At 51.1% G+C, this 10,182-nt stretch overlaps 1 protein-coding gene across 1 annotated transcript; it reads right to left on the bottom strand.

Annotated features, from left to right (window-relative positions):
• Positions 1-9,011: 9,011 nt before the first annotated feature.
• LOC112903573 lies at positions 9,012-9,944 on the bottom strand. The gene is made up of 2 exons (XM_025972826.1): positions 9,309-9,944; positions 9,012-9,026 (listed from the first exon to the last, which is right to left on the bottom strand). Exons 1-2 carry the CDS (start codon positions 9,942-9,944, stop codon positions 9,012-9,014), a joined length of 651 nt encoding a protein of 216 aa, XP_025828611.1.
• Between the last annotated feature and the right edge of the window lie 238 nt (positions 9,945-10,182).

Below are 10,182 nucleotides of genomic sequence, written 5' to 3'. Positions count from 1 at the left end.
GGGTAGCCTTTGGTGTTATCTGGATAGCCAAGGAAGATGCATGGAACGGAACGCGGTGCGAGCTTGTGCGGTGCAGTCGCAGTGGAGTTGGGAAAGCACTGATAGCCGAAGACACGGAGGTTTGTGTAGTCAGGGTCCTGTCCAAAGAGCAGCAGAAATGGTGTGGCATGGCTGCGAGGAGTGCACGGCCGGCGGTGGAGCAAGTAGGTCGCGGTGTGCAGTGCATCGGGCCAGAACGTTGGCGGCATGGCAGCATGAAGGAGCATGGTGCGTACGCTGTTGTTGAGGGTTCGCAGAATGCGCTCGGCGCGACCATTCTGCTAAGAGGTGTATGGACAGGTGAGACATAAGACGATTCCACGCACTGCTACGAACAAGCGGAAGGCGGCATTGTCGAATTCGCGACCATTGTCCATCTGGAACGCCAAGACCAGCCTGCCGAATTGTGTCTGCACGAACACATGGAAGGAAACCAGAGTGGGTAGAACGTCGGACTTACGACGCAAGGGGAAGGTCCACACGTAGTGAGAGTAGTCATCGAGCACGACGAGATAGTACTGGAAACCGGAGTTGCTCAGCACCGGCGAGGTCCACACATCACAGTGCAAGCGACAGAAGGGATAGGGAGAAACTGTGGAAGATTCATTAAAGAGTTGTCGAACATGTTTGCCAATGCGACAGGCAGTACATGAATGATTATGCGTGGGCTCACAAGCGAAATCAAATGAATTCAAAATGCTGGAGAGAGCCGGTCGTCCTGGATGTCCCAGCCGCGCATGCCAGAGGTCGACAGAGACGTGGAAGTAGTGGGATGCAGAAGCCGCAAAAGGAGAACGCAGCGGGTACAAATCGCCGGTGCTATCACTGCGGAGGAGAACCATCTTGCTGTGTAGATCCTTGATGGAAAAGCTAAAAGGGTCAAATTCAATTGAAACGGAATTATCGCGTGTGAGCCGACGCACAGAAATTAAGTTCTTGCTCAAAGAAGGAGAGACAAGGACATCACGGAGAAGAAGAGGTGAGGAAGAAGTGGGAATGGTGGCAGTACCGGCGCATTGCACAGGCAATGAGGCACCGTTACCGATGATGATGCGAGAAGAAGAGGGAGCAGTGGAGGAGAGCATACCGGAGTTGCCAACCATGTGCGACGAAGCCCCGGTGTCGAAGAGCCAGTTGGTAGCGCTTGGTGGAGTCGACTGAAGGGTGAGGCCGGTGAGGGCCTCGTAGAGCGCCGGGGGAAGTGCACCGGCTGGAGCGTGCTGTGAAGTCATCGACTGCTGAGGAGCGGCGCCAGGATGGGAGCCGAGGACGCCGGCTGTGGGCGGGTTGTTGGGCAGCTGACCGAGGGGCCAAGCCTGGATGACGCCCGTTCAGGGATTGAACCAAGATGCCATCGGCGCACATCGCGGGTCGCATGCCGGGTTGCTGGCAAACGGTGCGGATGGCGCGCTTCTTGAGCTTGCGCCGGCGGTCAAAGATGCCGGCGTTGCCACCGGTAGGAGCGGTCGAGTGCTAGATCTGGGCACACGGGACTGTACACGTGACGTACTTTTCTTAGGATAAAAGGATGGGACATAAATCACGCTCTACACATATTGTAACTACTCGTAGCGTAGTAGAACTACTCGTATAGTGGTGAAACTAGTCGGTTAGAAAACTAGCCGAAAAGTGCTCGTGTAGGACTCCTGGGCTTGTACCCGACTATACTTCCATGTAAACCTATCCTCCAAGACTATATAAGGGCGGACAAAGAACCCCTCCAAACAGGAGATCACCTAATCACCACCTAAGATAATACAAACCACATAGTACATAGTGTATTACGCTCTCGGTGGCCCAAACCTATCTAAACCTTGTGTTCTTTGCACTTTCGAGTTCCTGATTTTCGCAACATCCTACCTACAAACTCACCACCTCGGGGTATCCCTCGGTGGGTGTGGCGGTAAAACACTAACAACTGGCGCGCCAGGTATCCCCCAGGATTAGAACGAGGAGCACTGAAGGATCCAGTGGGTGAAGAACGCCAAGCGCGTCCAGCGCAGGCGAAACGTGGAAAATCGCGCTCGCAATCCAATGTACCAAAAGAACCTCAACAATGCTTTTGCAGCAGCCGCGGATCGGGAGTACGGTACACCGATTGGCGCTATCGCAAAATCAGCTCTACTAGCCCAACAACTACCACCCAACCCTCAGATACAAATGCTGCAGTATCTGACCCAACGCGCACTCGTGCAACTCGACGGGCAACATTCAGTGTCTTCCACTCGGAATCTGCCCTCGAGGTCTGAGCGCCATTGCGAAACTATGCTAATCAGTTGTACCTCCGAAGGAGGCCCTGGATACCGGAGGAACGACAGCCGCCAGCGCAACGAGGGTCACCCGTCTACGCGTGGCAATGAGGAACAAAAAGTACAACAATCTACTCGCCAACCTCACAACCAGCGTGGTGCAAGTCCTCAAGGCCAAGCTCCGCTCGAGGCTAGCCTTCACGACACCCCCACAATCGACCTCAGGCAGAAGATCAACGACAGCCGCGACGTGCGGCGTGTTATCGAAGCAAGGAGAAGAGACTATATCCATAATTATCACGACGACGATGAGAATGACCGCTTCCCCCACCTTCACCTCCAACATCACCGACAAATCCGATCCCAAGGAGTTCAAACCAGTCGGAATCCCCAAGTACGACGGCAAGCAGGACCCGCGCCAGTGGATCCGATGCTACTCCGTTGCCATCGAGTTTTCAGGGGGATCCAACTCCACCAAAGCTCTCTATTTCCCGGTAGCTTTGGAATCTGCACCCCTCACTTGGCTTGAAAGCCTCAAGCCAAACTCCATCGACTCCTGGGCGGACCTAAAGCGGGCCTTCATCGACAACTTCCAAGGATCCCTGATCAGAGCGGGCACTCGCCACGATCTATCCCAGGTGAAGCAAGAGATGAATGAGACCCTGAGATCCTACACCCAGAATTTTTTCGAGATGTGCGCCACCATCGCCAACATCACCGGCGAGAACGTCATCCGCTGCTTCCAGAACGGGCTCTTCTCGAAGCACACGTACCACAACTTCGGACACAATCACCCGAGTACTACTGTGGAGCTACGTGACATGATGGAATAGTGGGATGACTAGGAAGACGAGGAGAACAACCGCTTCCCCAAGCGCAACAACGATAAGCAGGGCAATGGCAACGACCACTTCAACAAGAGCCAGCAGAACCACTACCCCGAAAGTGGAAGCCAGACCAAGAAGTCGCGGTTGTTGAGCACAATCCGCATGGTAAGAAGTCGGGGAATAATGACACACAATTTGAGAAAGTCTTGCACAAACAATGCCCGATGCACCCGAAGTCGCGACACACGCTCTTCGATTGCGTCAGCCTCCGCAAGTCACTCAATGCCACACCCCTCCCTCAAGCAGGAAAGTGAAAGGACCAGGAAGACGAGGAGGAGGGTGAAAAGTCGGGGCTCAAGACATCCAGGATCCGAAGAATGTCATCAACGTCGTCTTCGGCAGAGATGGCGGATTCCCCTCCAAGCGCGCATAGAAGCTGACCCTGCGCGAAATCCTCTTTGTAGATCTCGCCACGCAAAAGCCTCTGAGATACAACGAGGTTCTGATCTGCTTCTCCAGGGACAATCAATGGACCAGCTTCTCCGAGCCGAGAAATTTTCGCTCATTCTAGATCCTGTCATGGTGGGCTCACAGCTGACCCAAGTCTTAATCGATGGCGGCAACGGCCTCAACCTGCTCTTCGTGAGTACTCTGAAGAAGATGGGCCTGGACATCTCCAAGATGTTCACCCCTAGTAGAGCTCCTTTCTACGGCATCATCCCGGGAAACACGGCTACACCACTCGGCTCAGTGGTTTTGCTAGTTATTTTTGGGATGAAAGATAACTACCGCACCGAGTACATCAAGTTCGAGGTGGGTGAAATCGACTCGTCATATCATGCCATCCTTGGCAGACCGGCACTGGCCATGTTCATGGCCATGCCCCACTACGTCTACCTGCTATTCAAGATGCTAGGCAAGACATGTGTACTCACTCTCCGTGGTGACCTGAAAAAGTCATACGACTCCGACCAGGAGGCGATCGAGCACGCCACAACATCACGTGTGCCAGAGCCATCTGTAGAAGTACTCGCGGCTGCGCAAAAACTCACCGACTCAGAGATAGAGATCTCCAACCAGCGGCCTAGCAAATCGAGGGTTAAACTCAACCCCAGTGACATCGGCATTAAGGCCATCCAGCCACAAGAAGGCGACCCGTCCAAGACTGCTTTGATCGGAGGCGGCTTGAACGACAAATAGGAAAGCGCGCTCGTCAGCTTCCTTAGGGCTAACTGAGATATATTCACGTGAAAACCAGCAGATATGCCAGGGTGCCCAAGGAGTTGATTGAGCATTGCCTAAAAGTTGACCCTAAAGCCACTCCGAAGAAGCAACGACTACGACGCTTCGCCCCCGACAAGAGGGAGGCTATCAAGAAAGAGCTAGCAGAACTATTCGCAGCTAGTCTTATTCAAGAAGTGTACCACCCCGAGTGGTTAGCTAACCCTGTACTAGTCTTGAAAAAGAATAATAATGAATGGAGGATATGTGTGGATTATACTGATCTCAACAAACATTGCCCGAAGGATCCCTTCGTGCTCCCACGCATCGATCAAGTCATCGACTCTACGGCTGGCTGCGTCCTGCTCTCCTTCCTCGACTGCTATTCGGGCTACCACCAAATAGCTCTCAAGGAAGAAGATCAGATCAAAATGGCATTTATCACCCCTTTTGGAGCATACGCATACACAACAATGTCATTCGGGTTGAAGAATGCAGCAGCCACCTATCAATGGGCCATCCAACTGTGCCTTGCGGACCAGCTACATCGCAACGCTGAAGCTTACGTGGATGACGTGGTCATCAAGACCAGATCCCACGATGAGTTCATCGCTGATCTCGAGGAAACATTCAATAGCTTGCGGAAGTTTTGATGGAAGCTTAACCCGACGAAGTGCGTCTTCAGCGTGGCACAAGGAAAACTACTCGGTTTCATTGTTGGTCACTGAAGAATTGAAGCAAACTTGGAGAAGATCACCGCCATCACAGCCATGGATGCTCCATGGACTATCAAGGACGTCTAGAATCTCACAGGTTGCATGGCAGCCTTGAATAGATTCATCTCCTGACTTGGAGAACGGGAACTACCCTTCTTCAAATTGCTCAAGCACCATGACAAATTCCAGTGGACCGAAGAGGCAAAGCAGGCGCTGCAAGATCTCAAGCACCATTTGCAGTCGCTTCCCATCCTGACGGCTCCCCAACCAGACTACAACTCCGTGACTACTCACGTCATCAGTACGGCAATCATGGCGGAAACGCCAGGAGAAAGGCCACGCCTTCGGGGTGCAGCGACCAGTCTACTTCATCAGCGAAGTCCTTTCTGAATCCAAGGTTCATTACCCGACAATTCAGAAATAACTTTACGGTATACTCATCACCTCCAGAAAGTTTCGCCATTATTTCGATGCATACAGCATCTTGGTGGTCTCCGACTTCCCATTGGTGGATATCCTCCAAAATCGGGACGCCACCAAGCACATCTCCAAGTGGGCAGTGGAGCTGGGAGCCCTCACCCTCGACTTTAAGCCCCGGATTGCCATCAAGTCGCAGGCACTAGTGGATTTTATGGCGGAGTGGCGAGAAAATCAAGTGGAAGCCCCAGCCAACCAGCTAGAGCATTGGGTCACGTACTTTGATAGCTCACTCAAGCTCAGCGGTGGTGGCGCGCGAGTACTCTTCATCAGTCCAAGAGGAGAACAACTCAAGTATATCTTCCAAATACTATTCGAGGTCTGTAACAATGAAGCCGAGTATGAGGCATTATTGCACGGGCTATGCCTGGCAGTCTCTCTGGACATCAAGCGACTACTCATCTACGGTGACTCCTTACTGGTAGTCCAACAAGTCAAAAAGGAGTGGGACATCAACAAGGACACCATGGACGCATACGTTATGGAGATACGCGAACTTGAGAACAAGTTCTCGAGGTTGGAAATCCACCATGTGATTTGCGACAACAACGTGGGAGCGGATGTGCTCTCCAAACTGGGTTCTGATCGAGCTAACGTCCCACCGAGAGTTTTCGTTCATGAGTTGCATCACCCTTCCATCAAGGCACTAGACTCAAGTTCCATCACTCAGGGTCCAAAGGAACCCGATCGAGAGGTCTTGATGATCGAGGTTGACTGGAGGGTGACCTTCATCGACTACATCCAGGAGCACAAACTACCCTCCAGCGTCGACCCAAAAAGCGGTGAAGCTACTCGCATCCTGAGGCACAGCTAAAGGTACGTTCTAGTTGGGGGTAACCTGTACAAGCGTGGATCAGCGTCAGGCATACTCATGAAGTGTGTCTGCACGGAGGAGGGCAAAGAGATACTCCAAGAGATTCATGAAGGCGTGTGCGGGAACCACGTGGCTTCTCGCAAACTAGTCGGCAAGGTTTTAGATCTGGTTTCTACTGGTTGACTGCTTTGGCAGACACCAAAGCACTCGTTCATTGGTGTACAAACTGCCAGTTCTTCAGCAAAAAGCCCCACGTTCCGGCTCACAATCTCATCACCACCTTCAGGCCGTTTGCATGCTGGGGCCTGAACATGATAGGGCTTCTGACTACCGCGCCAGGTGGTTTTACACATGTGTTGGTGGCTATCGACAAGTTTATCAAGTGGATCGTGTAGAAGCAAATTACAACGCTCTCTGCAGATCGAGTGGTTACTTTCATCTGTGACATCCTACACCATTTTGGCTTCCCCAACACTATCATTACGGATATGGGATCCAATTTCTAATCACATCAGTTCTGAGATTTCTGTGAATGCAGTTCCATTGAAGTCAAATACATTTCAGTGGTACACCCGCGGGCTAAGGCCAGGTTGAGCGTGCCAACAGCTTAATTCTTGATGGATTGAAGAAAAGACTCTATGAAGAGAACAGCAAAAAGGGCGGCAAGTGGATCAATGAGATCTCATCAATAGCCTGGGGCTTCGCACACAACCAAGCAAAGCCACAGGACATTCACCTTTCTTCCTCATATACGGGTCTGCAACTATATTACCAGCTGACGTGATGTGGAAGTCTCTTCGACTGGAGATGTTTGAAGAAGGCGAGGCTGACACCGCAAGACATCTCGAGTTTGACTCAGCTGAGGAAATCAGATGCAACGTCTTGGTCCAGTCGGCCCTCTACTTACAAGAAGTCCATCGTTATCATGATCGGAATGTTCAACGACGCTCTTTCAATGTTGGAGATATGGTTCTTCGACGAATCTAGAACCAGGTTACACAAGATTAACTCACTATGGGAAGGGCCTTTCATCGTCCATAAGGTTACAGGCCCTGGATCATGTTGCTTACAGTACCCTGATGGCCAGGAGGTTCCTAATTCCTAAAGTATTGAGCATCTACATCGTTTTCATCCTTGATCAACCAGGACATCTTCCACTGGTGCCTCGAGAATAATACTTCCAGAACAACTCTATTTTACTGGTTTACAACTGCTATTACACGCAAGTTTGCTGAAGGGGCCTCGCTCCCATACTTTCAGAAACAGATTACTAGTTTCCGACTAGTATCCTGTGTTATTGAAGGGGCCTCGTGCTCATACTTCCAGTATAACTCCATTTTACCGGTTTATGACCGGTCTTACATGCAAGTTTGCTGAAGGGACCTTGCTCTCATACTTCTAGTAACATATTACTAGTTTCCGACTAGTACACTTTGTTACTGAAGGGGCTCCGCTTGCATGGCAAGGGGTTTACTAGTTTACGACTAGTTCTACACCTGTTTGACTATTTCGACTACTCGTCTCGCCTACAACTCTAGTCAGGATCGACTCCGAATAGACGGCTCCATCGACTGTTCAAGATCCAGTGGCTCCTTGGCCGATGCCTAGGCTCGGGAGCTGGCGCCACCGACTGCTGGATATATTCTATGCTACTCATCTAGCTCCTGGGCTCGGGGGCTGGATATGACAAGGCACTCAGCGTGCTTCCAGGAATAGATCTGATGTTTTTAACGTTGGATGCTGTAGACCTACTCGAATGTACCCGATTCAAGAGGCTTTTAAAGATTTATCTTGAGTAGATGATTGTTAACCATTATTTTAGATATTTTATTCCGAAATAAGGGGTTTTTTCAGATTATTACCCAGAGATCTTATTTAGTTATTGACTCAGGGAACAAGATCTAATTTAAGAGATAATTTCGGATAGTTTTTGGGGAAGTTATTTGTTTAACCATTTTTTAAGGGAATTCATCCCGAAACAAGAGGTTTTCAAATTTACTTAACCGATTTGCTCATCCTAACCATCAAATCTTTACTGTCATATATTGCATGCCACGATTCTTTGGATCCTTTATTCCAAATCTTGGAGATTTGGATTCAAGGCTTGGGGACTGCGAGACACGTGTCATCAGCGACTTATTTTTTAAATCTATTGGAAGATAAGAACAGAAGACTCAAGATTAAATTGATCCTCAGCCTGATTCTAGAGTCAACTTAAAGCTCGGAGGCTACTCTATATAAAAGAAGACTTGACAACTACTCGGGGCATGAGCACCTCACAGCCTCGATGCACCAAGGAAGTATTCAGAGGAAACCTTCAAGATGAAGTTCGGAAGAACTCGAATACGTCTTCAGAAGTACTCAGATGCCTGCAGTACGTGAATACGAGGAGCTCGGGGGCTTGTTAGAACCGGTCATACAGGATTGCGCACATGGCGTACTTTTCCTAGGATAAGGAATGGGATATGGCCCACGCCCTATATCTGTTGTAATTACTTATAGCGTCGTAGGACTACTCATACAGTAGTAAAACTAGTCAGACACGGTAGGAAACTACCCAAAAGTACTCGAGTAGGACTCCTGGGCTTGTACCCGACTAAGACTTCCATGTAAACCTATCCCCCCGTACTATATAAGAGCGGATAGGGACCCCCCTCCATACAGGAGATCACCCGATCACCACCTAAGGCAATACAAACCACACAGGATGCAGGGTATTACGCTCTTGGCGTCCGAACCTGTCTAAATCTTGTGTTCCTTGCACCTTCAAGTTTCTGATCTCAGCGACATCTTACCTACAAACTCACCACCTCGGGGGTATCCCTCGGTGGGCATGGTGATAAAACACCGACAGGGAGGAAGTCGTGGATCCGGCGACGAGCGCGTTGTTGGAGGCACCTGTGGATCTAGAGGCAGCGAGAAGAGCAGTAGACGCAGCCTTCTGCGCCTGATTGGCGGCCCATACCCCCTCTAGGAGGAGAAAGGACCACGCTTGAAGAAACGTCATGGGCGGCCGCGAAGCCAAGATGGTGGGGATGCAGTGGGCGAACTTGTCATTCATCCCGCTCAAGAGGTTGATGACGAGCTCCTGGTCGGTCAGAGGAGAGCCGACGTCGTGTAGCGTGTCCGCCAGGGTCTTGATCTTTCCGCAGTACTCAGTCACCGTCATGTCGCCCTGGCTAAGGGCGTGGAATGCCTGCCGCGCTTGGACAGTGCACTGTACGATGTTGTCGAGGAACTGGGAGCCGATGGCGGTCCAGGTGGCGTAGGCGTTGTCGTTGGGCTGGATGACCGCCGAGAGGATGTCATAGGAGAGGGTGGTGTTGAGCCAGGAGACTATGCAGGTGTCGATCTGCGTCCACTCGGCGTCGGCGAGCATGGCGCGGGCGTCAATTGTGCCATCGACGTGATCCACGAGGCCGAACTTGCGGAACGCGATGTTGAAGAAGGTGCGCCAGGTGCCAAAGTTGGAGTCACCGAGATCAAGAGTCACGGGAACGTGAGACTTGATGTTGATCAGTTGTAATGTCGCCGCCGAGATGGCCACAGATTCTGTAGCGAAGGGGTTGGAGTCATCGGAGGAGGTGGAGCTCAGCGCCATGGCGAGAAGGAGGAAGATGAATTAGAGGAGAAGGAGCGGAAGCGAATTAGGATCTAATGGCGAATGGTACCATGAACGAGAGTGGAATGCAACGCGCAGTTCGTATTGACCTTTACAGGGGTACATATACAAGGCCAGGCAGCCACTTGAGCTCAACCAATGCCACTCAATGCGTGCGTCGTGGCCGGAGGAAGCGGAGCACAGGCGAGAGACTCGGACTCAACCTTATCTCAGCTAA

This window comes from Panicum hallii, chromosome 8, assembly GCF_002211085.1.
Source record: "Panicum hallii strain FIL2 chromosome 8, PHallii_v3.1, whole genome shotgun sequence".
In the NCBI taxonomy this organism is placed as follows: domain Eukaryota; kingdom Viridiplantae; phylum Streptophyta; class Magnoliopsida; order Poales; family Poaceae; genus Panicum; species Panicum hallii.
This window is presented reverse-complemented; position numbering and strand designations above follow the sequence as displayed.

Bases quoted from the DNA above. Each gene is read 5' to 3' on its own strand.
- LOC112903573 (XM_025972826.1), bottom strand. From the start codon at position 9,944: ATGGCGCTGAGCTCCACCTCCTCCGATGACTCCAACCCCTTCGCTACA.